Consider the following 24,391-nt stretch of genomic DNA (forward strand, 5'->3'; position numbering starts at 1 on the left):
GCCTCCCTCACTAGTCCCCTTCTTGCACCGTCACTCAGTTTTTGAGGACAGCCTGTTCAAGGCAGATTTACAGCTGTGCCATGTGCTTTCCATTTCTTGACGATTGACTTCAATGTATTCCAATGTACATTCAGTGACTTGGAAATTTTCTTGTATCCATCTTCTGACTTGTACTTTTCAATAACCTTTTCATGGAGTTGCTTGGAGTGTTCTTTTGTCTTCATGGTGTAGTTTTTACTAGGATACTGACTCACCAGCTGTTGGATCTTCCAAGAACAGGTATATTTTTACTACAATCAATTGAAACACCTTGACTACACACAGGTCTCCTAAAACAGATCTCCTTCTAACTAATTATGTGTCTTTTAAAACAAATTGGCTGCACCAGTGATGATTTGGTGTATCATATTAAAGGAGAGTGAATACTTATGCAATCAATTGTTTTGTGTTTCATATTTGTAATTAATTAAATCACTTTGTAGAGATCTGTTTTCACTTTGACATGAAAGAGTTTTTCTGCTGATCAGTGCCAGAAGAGCCAAATTGAATCCACTGTGATTCAATGTTGTAAAACAATAAAACGTGAAAACGTCCAAGTGGGGTGAATACATTTTATAGCACTGTAAATACTACAGGTAAATAATGTAGACACTACATCTAAGTTAGTGTCTAATAAACTCAAAAATAACAAAAGCTTATTGATGCCTTTAAGTTAACCTAAACAATACAACATCAACTTACAGCCAATGCTTCTGCTGGGGAAACAACAGGATAGCTTTAGATAGAAACTTTTGCTCTTAATGTCAACCTCTGGCCTGCTGCTAGTCAAAGTGCTTTTCTACTTGCTACTTCCTGGCTGCATGGGAAGTGACCTAATACAGATCAGAAACTGCTCATTAAAATAAAGCCTTTATTTCCTTAACCACATAGAAAAACATAAATGAATTGCCCGAAGGCCAGAACAGGCAGGTTAAATAAATAAATGTCATGGGAATGACACCTCCAATGTCTCTACAAATGATTAAGTATATGCTGAGAAGGTGATAATTGGTCCCAGAAACATAGAAACACACAAAACCTACAGCTCAATACAGGCTTTTCGGCCCACAAAGTTGTGCCGAACATGTCCCTACCTTAGAAATTACTAGGGTTACCCATAGCCCTCTATTTTTCTAAGCTCCACGTACCTATCCAAAAGTCTCTTAAAAGACCCTATTGTATCCGCCTCCACCATCATTGCCGGCAGCCCATTCCATGCACTCACCACTCTCTGCATAAAAAAAATTGCCCTGACATTTCCTCTGTACCTGCTCCCAAGCACCTTAAACCTGTGCCCTCTTGTGGCAGCCATTTCAGCCCTGGGAAAAAGGTCTCTGACTATCCACACGATCAATGCCTCTCAACATCTTATACACCTCTATCAGGTCTCCTCTCATCCTCCATCACTCCAAGGAGTAGAGGCCGAGTTCACTCAACCTGTTTTCATAAGGCATCCTCCCCAATCCAGGTAACATCCTTGTAAATCCCCTCTGCACCCTTTCTATGGTTTCCACATCCTTGCTGTAGTGAGGTGACCAGAACTGAGCACAGTATTTCAGTGGGGTCTGACCAGGGTCCTATATAGCTGCAACATTATCTCTCGGCTCCTAAATTCAATTCCACGATTGATAAAGGCCAGTGCACCATGTATCCCTTCTTAACCACACAGTCAACCTGCGTAGCTACTTTGAGCGTCCTATGGACTCGGACCCAAAGATCCCTCTGATCCTCCACACTGCCAAGAGTCTTACCATTAATACTATATTCTGCCATCATATTTGACCTACCAAAATGAACCACTTCACATTTATCTGGGCTGAACTCCATGTCACTTCTCAGCCCAGTTTTACATCCTATCAATGTCCCGCTGTAATCTCTGACAGCCCTCCACACTATCCACAACACCCCCAACATTTGTGTCATCAGTAAACTCACTAACCCATCCCGCCACTTCCTCATCCAGGTCATTTATAAAAATCATGAAGAGTACGAGTCCCAGAACAGATCCCTGAGGCACTCCACTGGTCACTGACCTCCATGCAGAATATGACCCGTTTACAACCACTGTTTGCCCTCTGTAGGCAAGCCAGTTCTGGATCCACAAAACAATGTCCCCTTGGATCCCATGCTTCCTTACTTTCTCAATAAGCCTTGCATGGTGTACCTTATCAAATGCCTTGCTGAAATCCATATACACTACATCTACTGTCCTTCCTTCATCAATGTGTTTAGTCACATCTTCAAAAGATTCAATCAGGCTCGTGAGGCACGTCCTGCCCTTGACAAAGCCATGCTGACTATTCCTAATCATATTATACCTCTCCAAATGTTCATAAATCTTGCCTCTCAGGATCTTCTCCATCAACTTACCAACTACTGAAGTAAGACTCACTGGTCTATAATTTCCTGGGCTATCTCTACTCCCTTTCTTGAATAAGGGAACAACATCTGCAACCCTACAGTCATCCGCAACCTCGCCCGTCTTCGTTAGTGATGCAAAGATTATCGCCAGAGGTTCAGCAGTCTCCTTCCTCACCTCCCACAGTAGCCTGTGGTACATCTCGTCCGGTCCCAGTGACTTTATCCAACTTGATGCTTTCCAAAAGCTCCAGCACATCCTCTTTCTTTATATCTACATGCTCAAGCTTTTTAGTCCACTGTAGATCATCACTACAAACACCAAGGTCCTTTTCCATAGTGAATACTGAAGTAACGTATTCATTAACTACCTCTGCTATTTCCTTCGGTTCCATACACACTTTCCCAATGTCACACTTGATAGGTCCTATTCTTTCACACCTTATCTTCTTGCTCTTCACATGCTTGTAGAAGGGTTGGGGTTTTCCTTAATCCTGCCCACCAAGGCCTTCTCATGGCCCCTTCTGGCTCTCCTAATTTCATTTTTAAACTCCTTCCTGCTAGCCTTATAATCTTCTAGATCTCTAACATTACCTCGTTGTTTGAACCTTTCCTAAGCTTTTCTTTTCTTGACCAGAGTTACTACAGCCTTTGTACACCACGGTTCCTGTACCCTACCGTAACTTCCCTGTATCATTGGAATGTACTCCACACAAGTATCCCCTGAACATTTGCCACATTTCTTCCGTACCTTTCCCTGAGAACATCTGTTTCCAAGTTCCTGCCTGATAGCCTCATATCTCCCCTTATCCCAATTAAACACTTTCCTAACTTGCCTGTTCCTATCCCTCTCCAAGGCTATGGTAAAGGAGATAGAATTGTGATCACTATCTCCAAAATGCTCTCCCACTGAGAGACCTGACACCTGACCAGGTTCATTTCCCAATACCAAACCAAGTACAGTCTTTCCTCTTGTAGGCTTATCTACATATTGTGTCAAGAAACCTTCCTGAACACACTGAACAAACTCCACCCCATCTAAACCCCTTGCTCTAGGGAGATGCCAATCGACATTTGGGAAATTAAAATCTCCCACTACGACAACTCTATTATTATTATTGCACCTTTCCAGGATCTGTTTCCCTATCTGCTCCTCGATATCCCTGTTACTATTGGGCGGCCTATAAAAAACACCCAGTAGAGTTATTGACCCCTTCCTGTTCCTAACCTCCACCCACAGAAACTCCGTAGACAATCCCTCCATGACGTCCATCTTTTCTGCATCTGTGACACTATCTCTGATCATCAGTGCCATGCACCCACCTCTTTTGCGTCCCTCCCTGTCCTTTCTGAAACATCTAAAACCTGGCATTTAAAGTAACAGTTCCTGTCCCTGAGCCATCCAAGTCTCTGTAATGGCCACCACATCATATCTCCAAGTACTAATCCATGCTCTAAGCTCATCCACTTTGTTCACAATACTCCTTGCATTAAAATAGACACATCTCAAACCGTCAGTCTGAGCGCATCCCTTCTCTATCACCTGCCTATCCTCCCTCACACACTGTCTCCAAGCTTTCTCTATTTGTGAGCCAACCGCCTCTTCCCCAGTCTCTTTAGTTTGATTACCACTCCCCAGCAATTCTAGTTTAAGCTCTCCCCAGTAGCCTTAGCAAACCTCCCCACCAAGATATTGCTCCTCCTGGGATTCAAGTGCCTCCTGTCCTTTTTGTACAGGTCACACCTGCCCTAAAAGAGGTCCCAATGATCCCAAAATCTGAATCCCTGACCCCTGCTCCAAACCCTCAGCCACGCATTGATCCTCCACCTCATTCTATTCCCATACTCACTGTCACGTGGCACAGGCAGTAATCCCGAGATTACTACCTCTGCGGTCCTGCTTCTCAACTTCCTTCCTAACTCCCTGTAGTCTGTTTTCAGGACCTCTTCTCTTTTCCTACCTATGTCATTGGTATCAGTATGTATCACGACCTCTGGCTGTTCTCCCTCCCAATGCAGGATATCATGGATGCGATCTGAAACATCCTGGACCCTGGCACCTGGGAGGCAAACAACCATCCGAGTTTCTTTCCTGCATCCACAGAATCGCCTGTCTGACCCCCTAACTATAGAGTCCCCTATCACTACTGCCTTTCTCTTCCTTTCCCTACCGTTCTGAGCCACAGGGCCAGACTCTGTGTCAGAGGCACGGCCACTGTTGCTTCCCCCAGGTAGGCTGTTGCCCCCAACAGTACTCAAACAGGAGTACTTATTGTTCAGAGGGACAGCTACAGGGGTACTCTCTAGTACCTGACTCTTCCCCTTCCCTCTCCTGACTGTTACCCACTTTCAATAATTCAATTTATTCAGTTTTAATAACTTGCAATATCAGTCATTTTTAAAAATGTCATCTATTTTTCTTATCCATGAATCATTCGTCCCTTTATCTTGCCCAAATAACTTTATTCAATTTAGGGAATGCTGTTACCATTCTGTATCTAGCTTGCACCTTGTTTTAGTTCTGAATTCTGAAAAGGAAAATTTATCTAGAAAGTGAGTGACATTGCTGCAGCTATATTTTATAATTCTACAATTCTGTGCATTAATACTCCAGCCTGTGCTGTTCTTGAATGGGGAAAATTGTGACCTTCACACTGTTCAAACATTTTTTTGGCAGATTTACAGGAAGGAGCAGGAAAAGGGGACGAATCAGACACATGGAATGCCATTTTCCAAAACACTTGTTATTCAGCTATCGAGGACAAGGCAATGACATTGTGTGGTGGAAAACCTGGAGCAATCTCATTGAACACAGTCAAAACATTGCTGGAAGTATTGTGTGATGAAACTGTGAGTAACTGCATTTCAGTTTAATCTTCCTAGCCTTGGTACTGATTAAAAATCTTTGATCAGCTTTTTAAAAAAATCCTTGACAATGTAAGCAACGTCGACTGTACTTCATCCTATAGATGCTGCCAGGCCTGCTGCGTTCCACCAGCATTTTGTGTGTGTTGCTCGAATTTCTAGCATCTGCAGATTTTCTCTTGTTTGCCTTGACAATGTAACATTTTTTTATTGTGTTGTATTGTGTATTCAGAGCTCTAATCTGCAATGTTTTGTTTCCAAAATCCAATGGGATTTAGGAGAAATTGGTTATGTACTGTACCTGGATTTCATTAGACAATATTTTTGCTATTGGTGCTCATGTAAGGGTTGCCAAATAAACACTTTAAAATTCAACTTTCTTGCAAGGCAAGGACACTAGCAACATTTTTTAAAAAAAGCTATTTGTTTTTAGAAAAAAATTCCCATAAATGGTTCTGTGTTCCTTTTATAAATCGGTTTAAACCTACTTAAAATATTAGTTTAGTTAATTTGAGTAGACAAGGTTCTCTGACATTTGCCGTGAAGGAGGTTGTGGCTGAGAGGAAAAGTGGATCAGCCACGATGAAGTGGCAGAGCAGGCTTAATGGGCCAAATGGCCTAATTCTGCTCCTGTATCTTATTATGGATTTACTAAATCCCATTTCAGATTCGCTAAAACTTTAGGCCACATTTTCACAATTAAAGATTTTGCGGAATATTTTAGTATGCAGGAAATTATAGTTTGTAGCATGGACAATACTTCATTTATCATTAGATGAATGAGTTTGGCCATTTGAATCATGATATTATCAGAAAAGTATTGCAATTACAAATACTATTTGGCTTCTGATTGCCGATTTCACCACAAGCAGTACTTTCATTTCTGTTACTTTCACCGTTGTATATGAAGTTCATGCAACAAGTGAGCAGAAGGTTAGCAAAATAGAAACATTTGAAAAAAGAGCACTCAACACTGCTCCTCAACTCTGCTCCTGCAATGGATAAAATTCAGACTGATCTAATTGTAACCTCAACTGAATTCTCATCTACCCTCAGCAATTTTTTTATCCCCTTCTTAATAAGTCCATAAGACATTGGAGCAGAATTAGGCCATTTGGCCCATTTTATCTGCTCTGCCATTTCATCATGGCTGATCCATTTTTTCTCTCAACCCCAATCTCCTGCCTTCTCCCTGTATGCCTTCATGCCCTGACCAATTAAGAATCTATCAACCTCTGCCTTAAGTATATGCAGAGACTTGGCCTCCACAGCTGCCTGTGGCAAAGAATTCCACAGATTCATTGCTCTTGATTAAAGAAATTCCTCCTCATCTCCGTTCTAACAGGGCGTCCCTCTATTCTGACACTGTGTCCTGTGGTCTTATTATCTCCCACACATTCACTCTCTCAAGGCCTTTCACCATTTGATAGGTTTCAGTGAGGTCTCCCCTCATTTTTCTCAATTCCAGTGAACAGGCCCAGAGCCATCAAATGCTCTTCATATGACAAGCTTGTTCAATCCTGGAATCATTTCGTGAACCTCCTTTGAACCCTCTCCAGTTTCAGCACATGCTTTCTAAGATAAGGGGCCCAAAACTGCTTGCCTCACCAGTGCTTTATAACGTCTCAACATTACATCGTGGCTTTTATATTCTGTTCCTCTTGCAATGAATGCTAACATTGCATTTGCCTTCCTCACCACAGACTTGATCTGCAAATTAACCTTTGGGGAATCCTGCACAAGGACTCCTCAGTCCCTTTGCGCCTTAGTTTTTTTGTCTTTTCTCTCCATTTAGAAAATAGTCAACCCTTTCAATTCTACCAAAGTGCATGCCCATACACTTCCCAACACTGTATTCCATCTGCCACCTCTTTGCCTGTTCTCCTAATCTGTCTAAGTCCTTCTGTAGCCTCCCTACTTCTACCAAGCCACCTGCCCCTCTACCTATCTTCATATTGTCTGCAAGCATTGCAACAAAGCTGTCATCTCCATCATCTAAATCATAGAAACATAGAAAACCTACAGCACAATACAGGCCCTTCAGCCCACAAAGCTGTGCCGAACATATCCTTACCTTAGAAATTACTAGGGTTACTCATAGCCCTCTATTTTTCTAAGCTTCATATACCTATCCAGGAGTCTCTTAAAAAGACCCTATCATATCTGCTTCCACCAACGTCACCGGCAGCCCATTCCACGCACTTACCACTCTCTGCGTAAAAAAAAACAAAAACAAACAAACAAACAAACAACGACAACTGACCCCTGACATCTCCTCTACCTGCTTCCAAGCACCTTAAAACTGTGCCCTCTTGTGCTAGCCATTTCAGCCCTGGGAAAAAGCCTCTGACTATCCACATAATCAATGCCTCTCATCATCTTATACACGTCTATCAGGTCGCCTCTCATCCTCCGTCGCTCAAAGGAAAAAAGGCTGAGTTCACTCAACCTATTTTAATAAAGCATGCTCCCCAATCCAGGCAACATCCTTGTAAAACTGCTCTCACCCTTTCTATGGTTTCCACATCCTTTCAATAGGGTAGGCTGCAACATTACCTCTCGGCTCTTAAACTCGATCCCACGATTAATGAAGGCCAATGCACCATATGCCTTCTTAACCACAGAGTCAACCTGCGCAGCAGCTTTAAGTGTCCTGTGGACTTGGACCCCAAGATCCCTCTGATCCGCCACATTGCCAAGAGTCTTACCATTAATACTATATTCTGCAATCATACTTGACCTACCAAAATGAACCACTTCACACTTATCTGGGTTGAACTCCATCTGCCACTTCTCAGCCCAGTTTTGCATCCTATCAATGTCCCACTGTAACCTCTGACAGCCCTCCACACTATCCACAACACTCCCAACCTTTGTGTCATCAGCAAATTTACTAACACATCTCTCCACTTCCTCATCCAGGTCATTTATAAAAATCATGAAGAGAAAGGGTCACAGAACAGATCCCTGAGACACACCACTGGTCACCAACTTCCATACAGAATATGACCTGTCCACAACCACTTTTTGCCTTCTGTGGGCAAGCCAGTTCTGGATCCACAAAACAATGTCCCCTTAAATCCCTTGCCTCCTTACTTTCTCAATAAGCTTTGCATGGTGTTCCTTATCAAATGCCTTGCTGAAATCCATATACACTACATCTACTGGTCTACCTTCATCAATGTGTTTAGTCACATCCTCAAAAAATTCAGTCAGGCTCGTAAGGCACAACCTGCCTTTGACAAAGCCATGCTGACTATTCCTAATCATATTATACCTCCCCAAATGTTAACAAATCCTGCCTCTCATGATCTTCTCCATCAACTTACCAACCACTGAAGAAAGACTCACTGGTCAATAATTTCCTGGGCTATCCCTACTCCCTTTCTTGAAAAAGAGAACAATATCTGCAACCCTCCAATCCTCCAGAACCTCTCCTGTCCCCAATGATGATGCAAAGATCATCACCAGAGGCTCAGCAATCTCCTCCCTTGCCTCCCACAGTAGCCTGGGGTACATCTTGTCCAATCCCAGTGACTTATCCCAGTTGATGTTTTCCAGAAGCTCTAGCACATCCTCTTCCTTGATATCTACATGCTCAAGCTTTTCAGTCCACTATAAGTCATCCCTTCAATTGCCAAGATCCTTTTCCGTAGTGAATACTGAAGCAAAGTATTCATTAAGTACTTCTGCTTTCTCCTCTGGTTCCATACATACCTTTCCACTGTCACACTTGACTGGTCCTAGTTTTTGACGTCTTATCCTCTTGCTCTTCACGTACTTGTAGAATGCCTTGAGGTCTTCCTTAATCCTGTCTGCCACGGCCTTCTCATGGCCCCTTCTGGCTCTCCTAATTTCATTCTTAAGCTCCTTTTTGCTAGCCTTATAATCTTCTAGAGCTCTATCAATACCTAGTTTTTTGAACCTTTCGTAAGCTATTCTTTTCTTCTTGACTAGATTTTCAACACCCTTTGTACACCATGGTTCCTGTTCTGTATCATCCTTTCCCTGTCTCATTGGAATGTACCTATGCAGAACTCCATGCAAATATCACCTGAACATTTGTCACATTTCTTCCGTATGTTTCCCTGAGAACATTTGTTTCCAATTTATGCTTCCAAGTTCCTGCCTCATATTTCTCTTTATCCCAAATTAAACACTTTCCTAACTTGCCTGTTCCTATCCCTCTCCAAAGCTATGGTAAAGGAGATAGAATTGTGATCACTATTTCCAAAATGCTCTCCCACTGAGAGATCTGACACCTGACCAGGTTCATTTCCTAATACCAAATCAAGTCCAGCCTCTCCTCTTGTTGGCTTATCTACATATTGTGTCAAGAAACCTTCCTGAACACACCTAACAAACTCCACCCCACCTAAACCCCTCACTCTAGGGAGATGCCAGTCGATATTTGGGAAATTCAAATCTCCCACCACAGCAACCCTCTTATTATTACACCTTTCTAGAATCTGTCTCCGTTTCTGCTCCTCGATGTCCATGTTACTATTAGGTGGTCTATAAAAAACATGCAGTAGGGTTATTAACCCCTTCCTGTTCCCGACTTCCATCTACAAAGACTCCGTAGACAATCTCTCCATGACTTCCTCCTTTTCTGCAGCCGTGACACTGTCTCTGATCAACAGTGCCACACTCCCACCTCTTTTGCCTCCCTCCCTGTCCTTTCTGTAACATCTAAAGCCTGGCACTTGAAGTGGCCATTCCTGCCCCTGAGCCATCCAAGTCTCTGTAATGGCCACAACATCATAGCTCCCAGTACTGATCCACGATCTCAGCTCATCTGCTTTGTTTTTGATGCTTCTTGCATTAAAATAGACACATCTCACCCATCGGTGTGAGTGCATCCCTTCTTGGTCACCTGCCTATCCACCCTCTCGCACTGTCTCCAAGCTTTCTCTGTTTGTGAGCCAACAGTCCCTTCCTCCATCTCTTCAGTTCGGTTCCAACCCCCCAGCAATTCTAGTTTAAACTCTCCCCAAAAGCCTTAGCAAACCTCCCCGCCAAGATATTGGTCCCCCGGGGATTCAAGTGCAACCCGTCCTTTTTGTACAGGTCACACCTGCCCCAAAAGAGGTCCCAATGATCCAGTCGTCTGAATCCCTGCCTCCTGCTCCAATCATTCAGCCACATATTTATCTTCCACCTCATTCTATTCTTATACTCACTGTCATGTGGCACAGCAGTAATTCCGCCACAAATCATTGACATATACCGTAAAAAGTATTGGTCCCAACATCTACTCCCGTGGAATGCCATTGGTCACTAGCAGCCAACCAAAATGGCTCCCTTTATTCCCACTCTTTGCCTCCAGCCAATCAGCCACTGCTTTATCCATGCTAGAATCTTTCTTGTAATACCATGTTAAGCATCCTCATGTGGCACCCTGTCAAAGGGTTTCTGAAAATTCAAATATACAACATCGACTGATTGTCCTTTGTCTATCCTGCTTGAATTTATTCAAAGAATTACAACAGATTTGTCGGGCAAGATTTTCCCTCGAGGAAACCATGCTGACTACGGCCTATATTATCATGTGCTCCAAGTACTCTGAAACCACTTCCTTAATCATATTCAACACCTTTCCAACCTCTGATGTCAGCCTAACTGACTTATAATTTCCCCTTCTGCCTCTCTCTCTCTTTCTGAACTGTGGAATGACATTTACAATTTTCTGGTCTTCTGGAACCATTCCAGAATCCAATGATTCTAGAAAGATCATTACTAATGCCTTCAAAATCTCTTCTGCCACCTCTTTCAGAACTCTGGAATGTACACCATATGGTCCAGGCCTTTCAGTTTCCCAAGAACTTCTCCCTGGTAATGACAACTTCACACACTTCACACCTGGAACTTCCGCTATACTGCTGGTGTCTTTCACAGTGAAGACTGATGCAAAATACTTGTTCAGTTCATCTGCCATTTCTTTGTCCCCCATTATCATCTCTCCAGCATTGTTTTCTAGTGGTCCAATATCCACACTTGCCTCTCTTTTACACTTTGTGTATCTGAAGAAACTTTTGGTATCCTCTTTAATATTATTGTTTGTATTCCAATTTTACCTTAATGACTCTTTTAGTTATCTTCTGTTGGTATTTGAAAGCTTGCCAATCCTCTAACTTCCCACTAATTTTTGCTCTATTATATGTCCAATCAATTCTGGCCAGCTCCTCTCTCATGCCTCTGTAATTCCCTTTACTCCACTGTAATACTGATACATCTGACTTTATCGGGGTGAATTCGATCATGTTATGATCTGTAAGGGTTATTTTATCTTAAGCTTTCTAATTAATTCTGGATCATTGCACAACACCCAATCCAGAATAGCTGATCCCCTAATGGGCTCAACCACAAGCTGCTCTAAAAAGCCATCTTGTAGGCATTCTAGAAAATCCCTCCTCTTGGAATCCAGCACCAACTTGATTTTCCTAATCTACTTGCATACTGAGATCTCCCATTACTGTTGTAACATTGTTCTTATGGCATGCATTTTCTATCTCCCTTTGTAATTTATAGACCGCATCCTTACTACTGTTTGGGGTTCTGTATATAACTCCCATCAGGGTTTTTTTTACCCTTGCCTCTATCCACAATGATTCAACACCTTCTGACCCTGTGCCACCTCTTGCTAATGATTTGATTTTATTTTTCACCAACAGAGCCATGCCTCCTGCTCTGCCTTCCTGCCTGTCCTTTCACGACAATGTTTATCTTTGGACAGTAAACTCCCTGCTATAATCTTCTTTTAGCCATGATTCAGTGATGCCTACAACAGTTTACATGCCAGCCTGCAACTGTGCTATAAGTTCATTGACCTAGTATATGAATGTGTGATTGGGCAAAATTGTGGTTGACAGGATAAGTTGTAAAGTAAAAGGTGGACATAATTGAAAAAGGTGAATACTGGACTAAAGGTGTCATATATGAATGTGTGCAGTATACAAAATGACACCTTTAGTCCTGTATTCACCTTTCTCGATTATGTCCGTCTTTTACTTTGCAAGTTATCCTGTTAACTGCAATTTTGCCCAATCATCAACCGCTCCTTGCTTGGTGTCTCACTACAATTTGCCTCTGTTTGTAAACCAACTACCTCATCTTCAGCACCTTTACTCTGGTTCCCATCCCCCTGCCAAATTAATTTAAACTCACCCAAACATTTCTAGCCAACCTGCCCACAAGGATATTAGAACCCCTCGGGTTCAGATGTAACCCATCCCTTTTGTACAGGTCATACCTTCCCCTGAAGAGGTCACAATGATCCATATATCAGAAGACTTGCCCTCTACACTTGGTCCTCAGCCACACATTCATCTGCCAAATCATCCTAATCTTGCCCTCACTGGCACGTGGCAGCAATCCAGCGATTACTACACTGGAGGCACTATTTCTCAGCTTTCTAACTAGCTCCCTAAAATCTCTCTTCAGGACCTCTTCATCTTGTCACCTACTTCATCGGTGCCAATATACACTGAAGTTCTGGCTGATCACCCTCGCCTTGAGAATGCCATGGGCCCAGTCTGAGACATCCCTGATCCTAGCAACCAGGGAGGCAACATACCATCCAGATGTCTCTTTTGAGCCACAGAATCTCATCTCTGTACCTTTGACTAAGGAATCTCTTGTCAACACTGAAGTTCTCTTCACCTCTCTGCTCTTCTGAGCCATAGCAGCAGACTCCGTGCCAGGGACCCGATCACTGTGGCTCCCCGTAGGTCATCTCCCTCAATAGTATCTAAACTTGCACACTTATTGGAGGAACGGCCACAGGGGTACTCTGCACTGGCTGTGTATTTCCTCTCTTTCTGCTGACAGTCACCTAGTTACCCGTCTCCTGCAACGTAGGGGTGACTACCTCCCTGTAGCTCCTGTCTATCACCTCCTCATTCTCCTGTATGAGTCAAAGGTCATCGAGCTTCAGCTCCAGTTCTTTAATATGTTCTCTCTGGAGCTGCAGCTTGGTGCACCTGGTGCAGATGTGTCCAGACTCCTAGACTTCCCGCATCCCACGCAGAGTACAAGCACTGCCCTGGAGCCATTCCTACTAATCTACTATGCCCTAACAAATGCAGAATGAACAAATAAGGACAGAGAGAGTAATTTACAAGACAATGTACCTCTTCCAAGCCTGATGAGCCAAAGCCACTGCAAAGACTGTAACCCTGTAAGACAATGGCTACTGCATTTGCACTTGAATTATTCTTATTGGCCCTTTCAAATTAATTCCTCTTGCTGTTTGGTTGCTCCTGAAATCAGGAAAACCGCTGCAAAACTGTGCCTTCAAACTCTAGATTGCAGTCTAGCTCTTTTTACACACCCCTGATGTGGATTGTCAAACTCAGAGAAAACTGGCTAAAAGCTCTGCTTTTCAAATCTTGAACACAGACCTGACTGAAAGGTAGCTCTTTTTACGCACCACCACTTGCTGAATGGCCACTCCTCAAATCAGAAAAAACCTGCTGTGAAACTCTGCCTTTAAAATCTTCTAATCTATCCACCTCCGCTCTAAATGTAGCCAAAAAGTCATCTTATAGTATCCTTTTGAGAAGTATTCCATCAGCTCATGATCCTCCAAAAGAAGAAATTTCAATTTATTTCTAACTTAGATGGGTGACCACTTACTTTTAAACAGTGACCCTTATCTACAATGCCCTCAGAGGAGGCAACATTGTCTCCAATTGCACTTTGTCATTACACAAATGAGCATTAATTATTCCAATTACAAGAACTTAGATGCTGCCACAGTGTTTTCGCTTGACAATGACTTAATTCAGGATACGTTTGTACCACATATGAGTGCTTGATCTTAATTTCACAGGGAATGTATTCATTTCTACAGAATTGCTTTTACAATGCTGTACTTAGAATTTAAAATGGCATTTTTTCCTCCTATCGACAGGGATTCCTGATTGAAGGCAAGCTTCGTAAAATTCTTGGTTCCCTCAAGCAAGAGGAAGGATCACTAATTAAACTTGATTCTATATTTGCTGTAAGAATTTAAGATTTTTATGGGAACATTTCTGAGCAGCCTTTATGCTTTACATCAAGTTTATAAGAACCCATTTTCACTTTATAATTGAGGATTTACTGTTTCATGATGCAGTCAATAACGGTAGTCTCCAATTCTATATAGTTTTATCTAATTAAAATGTTGTTCCTGTGTTTTAAAAAAAATTGTGTTGGACATCAGTGGTGAATTTTCATCATTTAGTTCCACGGCTGAGTTCATGGTTTTAAGCAGTGTGTCACAATTCAGGTCATTTATGCAGCCGAGATGATTATTTGTGAATAGCTTGACCTTTTGCTACTCATAGAACAAGGTAGCTATGAGTCCTTGTTCTTTGGGCAAAACAGTCAGATCGTGCCTCTGCTGGGTTGACCAGATCATATTTTTTGAGCACAAGTGTATGGTTTTAGTGAGGACAGAGGGCACAGCAAAGCCCCTTGTAGTCTATTGCTGCAGCCAGTGATTAAGTGCTACCTCCTCTAGTATCTCCAGAGTACTTCATGGTTTTATAGCTGGAGGTGTGTGAGGAATAGGAGGTGAAGGTTGTGCTGATAGTGAGCTCGTGAGAAAATGTCAGACATACAGTATGACTGTTGAGCAGATGTGTTCATCTCTGGAGATTATTGTTTGCTGAGTGATGCAGGTCTGATGAATAAGCCAAAGTGTGAGTGAGTGAGTGTTTTGTTCTTTTGAACATATCAGACATATGGGATCATTACATTTCTCTCGGCACTATGGGGGAGATTTTGTGTCACCACTTTAGACATGTATTTGCTTTACCTTTTCGTTGTCCTTGTGCAGCATCTCTCTCTTCCTATCAATTTTTACATATTAGATATTTGCAACGTCATATGTGAAAGCATTCCTATTCTTGTGCCACCATCCTGCCTCGCATTGCTTTCTATTTTGTATAAAAACATTCATCTGCATTTGAAATGTGTGACAGCCTTCTTTTTTTAAGAGGTTCACTGAAGGTTCATTTCAGTGGATACACGGGATCCCTAAACTGTTGCTGTTGAATGCAGTGACAAGCAAAATATCACGACAGACTTTTCTTCGACTCGCATAAGAAAGTAAATGCATTGGAACAAAGTGGTGTAGTTCCTCCAAAACAGCACAATATTAGTGTGCAGTTCTTGTGCATGATTGCCTTTCGAGGACTGAAGCTTTGGATCAATCCTTGGTGAAGCTGCTGCTGTTTTCTGTCTAGATCAGATTTTTTAAGCAGGTTGATTGAATAAAAGGTGGACTCTTTGCCAGCTTGGTTAATTCGGTGATCATTCATTACTATTAGAAATATTTGGCAAAGCATGAAATACAATTTTGTTGATTCAGTGAACACCTGGCCCAATATGCAGTGAATGCAAATCCCAAGGTGTCTGGATAATTACTGAAATTCTTCTGCAGGTATAAATCAGGTGGAGGTATGGGTGTGAGTAAATGTGAGTAATTTTATCTAGGGTAGGGGAGGAAGGGAGAGCCTGACTGCCTTTGTGTTACATGGGACCAAATTGCAGTAAAAACTAAATTAGTTCTTTTTCTAGAGGGAGAGAAATGTGGGACATCTGTTTGAGATATTTCTGATTTGAAGATTAAAATTGAAATTGTAAATCATTTTCACCATACTCAGGCTTTGGGAATTGAAAATGCAGATGATATCATCAAGCTGACAGACTTTTTTACAAAGAATTCTGAAACATCTAAATATGAATTGGATAAGGTAAGATAACTATTTTGATACAGACAAACTTTTGATCATTATCACTTTCAAGAAAGGATAGTATGGAATCGCATTTACAGGAATTTTATAGTGCACCAGGCCTATTCAAGTTTCTGTTCTAACATTTGGATGTAATGCTGGAAATTGTTAATTCCTTCAAAACTGCCACCTTTTGGAAAAGTCATTGAACTAACTGACTTGCTGTCTGGGTGGACTTGAAAGATCATAGTGACCAAAGGAGGGGATTTCCAAATGTGTAGTATTTCTTAAATTGCCTTTGTTACTTCATAGTTATCACCGATGTAAAAATTAATTGGTGTTTCCTTCACCACTTCAGTGAGTCTAGGAAGTTTTCCAGTGTCCCAAACATAGTAGTGCTGTACAAATACAACAGTTTTTTTTTTCAAGCCTTTGTTAAGGAGTTATTCTCAACCAGATGGAAATTTTTTTTAGGAGACTGGGCATTTATTTGTGGACTTCCAATGCGTTTTTCTAATGATGTATATAAGTAGGACAAACGGTGGAGTGGATTCCTATATCCCAGCAGAATGGAAGGAGATTGGAATCAGTTCACAGTAGGCTGTAGTCCGCCTTAGGCAAGGAATCAGCATGCTTGCTGATGACCTCAGAGAAAGTTGGTCACTTGATATAGTGACCCCTGCGGCAGTGACTTTCCCATTTCCAGTAACAATTGTTCTTGGACATCAGAAAACTAGGTCTCTGATATGTCATTCAGTCAAGAGTAATTGTCAAAGCAGACATTGCTCAATTTTAAGCTGTTTTGAACTTTTTATGAAACACTAAATATTTAGGTCGTGTGTAAGGTTAAGGTGCATGGTGACTCAAGATTGTCTAATGTCATTTCCCGCACACAAATGAAAAGGAGAGCAAGATAATTGTTACTCTGAATCCAATGTAGCAAGAATACACGTGTATACACATAGATAGGGTGTTGTGGGTGTAGGTTAGTGGGTGGAGGTGTGCATCAGCCTTGCTGCTTGTGGAAAGTAACTGGTTTTGAGTCTGGCGGTACTGACTTGGATGCCACGCAGCCTCCTCCTTGATGGGAGTGGGATAACCACTCCATCAGTGTGGTGTGTGGGTTCCTTCATGATGGTACTGACCCTTTTCTGGCACCTTTCTGTGTATGTGTCCTTGATAATAGGTAGGGTGGGGGTGGTGTTGCGTTGAGAGGTTTTGACTGCTTGTTCTAGAGCCTCCTGTCTGCCGCAGTGCAGTTTCCATACCATGCAGTAACGCAGCGTGTTGGGATGCTCTCTACTGCACATCAGTGGAAGGACAGTATAGATGTGCATAGTTCAGCTCTCTTCAGCCTCCTCAGAGGCATTGGGAGAGTAGAAAAAGTAGAGAATTTTTTTCCTCAATTTTCTGACTTTGATTGTTGCAAGGACAATACAGCCTGTGGAGAAGCACTGAATACCTGATAGCAGTTTCGGGACTTCCAAGTTAAATTACATTTGTGTGGATGTCCCAAAGATACAGAAGCATATACAGAAGTGTATGTTTGTTTTCATTACCTACTGAAAGAGTTGAATCATTGCTGTGGTTTATTGAGGCACAGAGCATTGGCTCATGCACCATTGGCTGTCAGAGGAGATTTAACAATGAACAATTGCATTGCACGTGATGGACCTTTCAGAAATGCAGTAAGACAGAAATTATGAACTCAGAGGGAAGCATTAGGATCAAATAGAGAAAATGTCAGGAACATTCAGCACCTCTGCCACTATCCGTAGAAAGAGCAACAGGTTCAATTTTTTAAACTATTGACCGTTCAGCAGAAATATCCAGAGAGCTAGTTTAAAGCTTAGTCCAAGAGTTAAGTTCAGGAAGTTATTTGTAAAAAGCTCAAGACAGAAAAACAAGCAGACCCTCAATTATTGTTGGGGATGGACTGGTTGCAGGGATTGGAAGATACAAAGTCGCAAAGAATCATTCCGCTAAACAAAGCCATTGATTTTAAAGTACTAATAATTATAGGGTTAGGCCAAAAAGAGCAGGGTAGAAATTGAGCTATGGTACCAATGATGAAGAATATAGGAAGTGGTCTTTTTAGATAATATGAAGTTTGTGGAGGATGGAGTACAGGCTCATGTTCTCATCTGAGGATGACAAGGTTGGACCATGACTTCTGCAGAATAGTGCTATTATCATTTTGGTTGTTTCCTGCGAGGGAGAATAACTGGAATGATAAATTTGGCTTGAGAAATTGATCACAAATGCTGAACACACAAGAAGCAAAATCCAAACTATTTTTAATAAGGCACGAAGGAAAGAATGAATGGCAATAATGGGAGGCTTGAGATGATTCAGTCAAGCTGGAGGATGTGTGAAGTAAAGGAGAAATTCCCAGAAAATAGATTGTGGCATTGAGAAGCACTCTCAGTAGGAGATGGGACTTGGAAGGTTGAAAGACAAGAAAGTGCTGCAGATTAACAGAGTTTCCAAAGTAAGTAGCCAGAGTAAATTGAGGATGAAGGTGGTGGACATGAGTTTGCTGGACTCTGTTGTATGGTTTACTAAGAAATTTGAGAGAATTAAGATTTGTGAGCTTGCAGGTTGGAAAGTTGGCAAGGAAGCAATAGATAGTTGTTTCTCTAGATAACTAAGAAATGGGTATAATGTGTGGCAATAGTGTAATGAAATGAAAGTGAACCTGATAAGATTAATGATGTGGAAGTAAGCAATGTACTTGGTGACACTAAAGCTGTTGATGGGGAACTTCATGAAGGATCATTGCTCCTGATTTTTGAAATGCTGAATATATTCCTTTTTTCAAAAGTTACTTCAATTTGATTGGATAGTTTAGGGACCTTGAAATTGAAAAGAGAATTTGCAACAGAACAAATTTAAAAAATGGTCAAGAAGTGAAATCGCATTCATGTTTTGGTTCTAGGACTTTATACTTCCAGATTTCCTCATGCTGCTAACCATATTTAGTAGTTCCATAATAAATCTTTCATGGCCAATGAAGGTTTTGCTAAGAATATTTACCTTAAACTGTGACACTGATTGATGGGCGTTTATTGTAATTGCCCCTCACACAATTTCACGAGGGAATAATATATTTGAAATTAATATACATCACTTTGACTAATTGTTACATAAAGGAAGTAAAAAGATGTACAGAGAAGTTGAACGTGTAATATTTTGAATGTAAGAAGATGAGCTCTATGTTAGAGTAAACTGATAATTTAGTGCAATGCTATATTGATATTTCAAGATCAGTGTTGATTCCTCTGTTCTGTAAGTAGATGTATTAATTGTTTTTAGGAGACAGATGTATTGTTGCAGCAGCTTGATGAAGAAGTATTAGCAGAAATGCAAGCTGAAAAAGGTCAAGAAGTAGAAGTATGCATAACTGAAGATGAAGAGAAAAAGCTCAAAGCCTGTGAAGATTTGCAGTCCCGGCAGCAGTTACAACTTGTTCACCCAAATGTCGTCCTCAGAACTTTAAGACTTTTTCTTGAGGAAGATCGGCAAGCAATGTAAGTGACTTTTACATCTCAAGCCTTAATCATCATTGGACTTTAAAGGCATTTTAGTACTTTCTTTCTACCTTTGTCTTCTGGACGGGAAATCTAAGAGAGGGAATATGTACTCTAGCAGCCCGAGATCCTTCATTCAAACAGCAATATTTTTAAATTCCACCCAAACTGAGAAAACCCTGATGCAGGAGATGGGAAGGAAGGGATCATTATTAGGGGCTGAAGCTAGTTTCACATTTTCAACATATATCACTGTTCACTTGAGTGCTTGCTGTGACTTGGTACCATGTTATTTAATTAGCAATATGTACATAGGTTTTTTCAAGAAGGTCCAGTGTTATTATTGCACAATTTTTTTGAAACATCTAAAGTTTATCTAATTATTTGCCATTAAGTTCAACTAGTCAGTTTTTTTTGGTCATGTGGGGGAATTAGTAATCCTCTTAAGTAAAGTTCTTGCAAAGTCAGTTACAAATAAAACACAAACACGAGGAATTCTGCAGATGCTGGAAATTCAAGCAACACACATCAAAGTTGCTGGTGAACGCAGCAGGCCAGGCAGCATCTCTAGGAAGAGGTACAGTCTACGTTTCGGGCTGAGACCCTTCAGTCAGTCCTGACGAAGGTTCTCGGCCCGAAATGTCGACTGTACCTCTTCCTAGAGATGCTGTCTGGCCTGCTGCGTTCACCAGCAACTTTGATGTGGGTGCAAAAAAAACAACTGCTTAAAATGAAGCGCATTACCAATCATAGATGTAATGCAGTAATATGGTAGAAAATGCTGAAACTTAGTTATTTTAGGAAGCATTTGGGGATCAATTGGCATGACTTCAAAATTACAAATCCTTGAGTCTATTGTTTTTAGATAATTCCTTAAAAGCCCTTTGACAAGCATGCAGTTCTGTCATTGCAGCATACAGCCTTGCATTAATGAATGTTCATTCAGAGGTTTTATTTTACTGTGTTTCTATTGAAGGTTCTCGTTGTCGTCTTCTTTTACATTCTTGATTCTATTGTTTTAGTTCTGGCTACCAGTTTTCTAGAACTGAATGGTGGATACAACATTTTATTTTTCTATTGAAATTGGTGTCATTAGAAAAATACAGTGGAATTGCTGTTGTATTGCTAGACTAGTAATCTAGAGGACTGTAACAGTGATCTGAAAATGTGGGTCCACATCTCACAATGGGCACTTCTCACATCACCAAGAAGAACAAAGCACGCACTTTAAGGTTCTTCTAAGTTTACAACATCCTGAATTGAAAATAGATCACTGCTCCTTTATTGTCGCTGGGTATGAATCCTAGTATTTCCTACCTAACAACACTGCAGCAGTACCTGCAGTTTAACATGCACCTAGCTTCTCATGCCCCTGTAAGGGATAGACAGCAAATGCTTACCTTGTGAATGAAGCCAACATCCAAAAATATGAATGAAATTCCATATGTTCAGAAATGCATTTGTATTAATGGTCCTCTCAAACGGCTAGCACACCACTCCTAATGCCCTAGTGCATTAAGTGCTGTGGGAGTTCCTTCATGCCACGGACTTCAGCGGTTCAAGGAGACCTCCTCCTTGATAATTGACTCCAACACCTTCCCAACCACTGACTGGCCTATAGTTTCCTTTCTTCTGCCTCTCTTCCTTCTTGAAGAGTGGAGTGACATTTGCAATTTTCAAGTCTTCCAGAACCATTCCAGAATCTAGTGATTCTTAAAGTTTCATTATTAATGCCTCCATGATCTCTTCAGTAACTTCCTTCAGAACTCTGGTGTGTACAGCATCTAGTCCAGGTGACGTGTCTACCTTCAGGCCTTTCAGTTTCCCAAGAACCTTCTCTGTAGTTATGGTAGCTTCACATGCTTCATGCCTCCTGATACCTGAAACTTCCACCATACTGCTAGTGTTTTCCACAGTGAAGTGTGATGCAAAATAGTTAGTTCATCTGCCATTTCAATGGCCACCATTGCTACCTCTCCAACATAGTTTTTCAGCGGTCCAAAATCCACTGCTGCTTTTCTTTTACACTTTGTGTATCTGAAGAAACTTTTGGTATCTTTTTTAATATTATTGGTTAGCTTACTTTTGTATTCCATTTTTACCTTAATGACGTTTTTAGTTGCCTTCTGTTGGTTTTTAAAAGCTTCTCAATCCCAATAATTTTTGCTCTATTATATTCTCTCTCTCGCTCTTTCACTCTCTCTCATATGTTGGCTTTGGCTTCGACTTCACTTTTTTGCCATGGTTACATCATCTTTCCATTAGAATAATTCTTCCTCTTTGGGATCTGTATATATATCCTGTGTCTTCTGAATTGCTTCCTGAAATTCCAGTCATTGCTGCCAGTGTTCTTTTCCAATCAATTCTGGCCGACTCCTCTCTCATGCCTTTATAATTCCCTTCACTCCTCTGTAATACTGATGCATCTTAATTTAGTTTCTCCTCAAATTTCAGGGTGAATTCAATCATATTATGATCACTTTCCCCTAAGAGTTCTTTTACCTTAAGCTCTCTAATCAATTCTCAATTTTAAAGGTTTAAACCTAAGGTTATAGAAATTTCCAGCAATGTTTTACTGGGTTTGTTTTCTCAAGGGATAAAACCCAGACCCAAACGTCAACTGTGAAGGAGAGGGATAGCTCTCAAGATAGTGCATACTGGAATGCAATGGCAAAGGTAATTCCTGAGAGCAAATTGAAGGTCTGGGATTGTCTGGAGGATGCTTTGGGCAAGTACTTGTAAGTATTTTACATTTTGGGTGTAGCACAATGTCTAATGAAACAATGTTACGAGTTAAATTTGACCATTAAAATGAACAGGAAACAATTTCAATTTTTGATTCACCCATATTTTCCTTTATTAAGCATTATAAATCTCATTTATGTGATTTGTGGCAATACTATAAGTTACAGAATGCGTATGAAATCGTTGACACATATTTAAGTTAGTTCTTATGCAATATCTAACTCTGTCACCTAAGTGGAGTTTTAAAAAAAAACGTTATATATAGGCATCCATTAGTCTAATGAGACCATGAATTTGCACCTTGGAAGGTTTCCAGGGTGCATGCCTGGGCAAGGTTGTATGGAAGACCGGCAGTTGTGCCCATGCAGCAAGTCTCCCCTCTCCACACCACCGATGTTGTCCAAGGGAAGGGCATTAGGACCCATACAGCTTGGCACCAGTGTCGTCGCAGAGTATCGTGTGGTTAAGTACCTTGCTCAAGGGCACACACGCTGCATCAGCCAAGGCTCGAACTCGTGACCTTTAAATCACTAGACGAACGCCTTAACCACTTGGCCACACACCAACAAAAAAAAACATTAAACCATTCTCAATAAGAACCTTTAAAGAGGAATGGGACATTTTAGCTTTCAAGTCTTGTCCTGACAGTGAACTTGTTATTCTGTTTATACATGTATGATGATATATCCTTGGCCTACCAATGGGCTGACTCGTATCAATGTCCCAACCCTGAGCATTTTTAAAAAGTAGGCTTGCTGCATATGTATACTTGCCATGCTAAAACATTGTAACTGTTATTTTCTTAAATGTTTTAGTTACTTTCAATTTATAGTTATATATAGAAATTGTGCCGTGTACACAAATAAACTTTGAACACAATGTTGTTTGAATCACTGGTACTGTTCTGATCCTTAAAGGAAAATGAAAGAGTATCTTTGTAAATATAATTCAGTTTCTGCACTCATTGTGGAGATTTGCCACTGCAAAACTTGAGTTGGGCTCTCTGTCAGCATTCCCCATTTTCCCTGATCTGGATCCTGATGCATCTCAGCTGACGTTCTGTTTGGTGACATGTCCTCAATTTACATACCTGTCTTTGTGGGTGGGTCAGAAACTCATGAAACCTCTCTGACAAACCCTCAGCTTCATCCTTTCTCTCACTTAACAATGTCTGACATGTGGAATCATACCAAAAGATGTTAAAGAAATCAGTAAAAAGACTAATACCAACCAATATGTCAGTACACTAAATTGAAAAGAAGTGATCAGAGGAAGTGACTTTGGCTTATTCTTGCCCTCATTCCTTGCAACTTTGTCATCCCCTTTAAATTGACTGGGTTTCTAGAACTTGGACTAAGTATAACAAAATGTTGGGCACGATCTGTAAGCTCTAACTCCACCATTTTACAGCACGCATGGTTTGCTGGCAGAGAATATTGTGTAAATAGCAGGCAGAGTTTACACAGTAACCTTGGCAACCTCTGTTCACAGAGGAATCCTAGAAGCTGGTAAGGATAAAGAGTAGTTATAATCAAGCAAAATTCTCTTTGCAGCTTTTTACAACTGTGTAAATGCAAGTTTTATACTTGACTATATTTAATGTTTTTTTCTTTTACAGCGAAGTATTGGTCAAAAGAGCAGACTTAATCAATGAGAAAAGCAGCCTTGCACAGCAAAATACAGAGTTTAGCTTGTTACTGCAACAGTACATGCATTCTACAGTAAGTGATTCATCATACAGAATGCGTTTTTTCTCCCATTTTCATGCTTCAGGCAGTGAAGCAACTCGCTTACGTAAAGATCTAGTTCCACTGATAACACTTACCATTTTGCAATTTAGCTTCATGACCACCCAGAGATACAAACTGCAGTGTCAAATATGCATTTAGTAGGTCATTTTATTTCCTCATTGGAAACATTTAAGGTTGATGAACTTTGTTCATTGATCTGATGCAGAATTATTAGTTCTTTCTCTGCAGATGCTGACTGAACTGCTGAGCCTTAGGCACATGTTGCTTTATATTAGTAATTTAACAGGTCTATTTCTTTGAGTGTTAGAAACGGTGCCCAACTGATTGGCATTCCTTGAGTCTTCAAACTGTCTGTTATATAATTTAATAGAAAGAATTTGGA

General features: G+C 40.9%; 1 protein-coding gene across 4 annotated transcripts in view; it reads left to right on the forward strand.

Moving 5' to 3' along the window:
* The window catches only part of drc1 (dynein regulatory complex subunit 1 homolog (Chlamydomonas)), an 82,018-nt gene that overhangs the window by 55,659 nt on the left and 1,968 nt on the right, over window positions 1-24,391 (forward strand). For 3 of the 4 annotated variants that reach the window (XM_063071011.1, XM_063071029.1, XM_063071038.1), the window contains 6 exons: window positions 5,075-5,247; window positions 14,177-14,266; window positions 15,915-16,004; window positions 19,299-19,513; window positions 22,108-22,251; window positions 23,877-23,979. In XM_063071011.1, the coding sequence (XP_062927081.1) occupies window positions 5,075-5,247; window positions 14,177-14,266; window positions 15,915-16,004; window positions 19,299-19,513; window positions 22,108-22,251; window positions 23,877-23,979 (815 nt within the window). The remainder of the gene's footprint in view (window positions 1-5,074; window positions 5,248-14,176; window positions 14,267-15,914; window positions 16,005-19,298; window positions 19,514-22,107; window positions 22,252-23,876; window positions 23,980-24,391) is intronic. The other variant, XM_063071020.1, reaches the window with a different exon arrangement.

Source organism: Mobula hypostoma, chromosome 2, assembly GCF_963921235.1.
Source record: "Mobula hypostoma chromosome 2, sMobHyp1.1, whole genome shotgun sequence".
Classification (NCBI taxonomy): Eukaryota; Metazoa; Chordata; class Chondrichthyes; order Myliobatiformes; family Myliobatidae; genus Mobula; species Mobula hypostoma.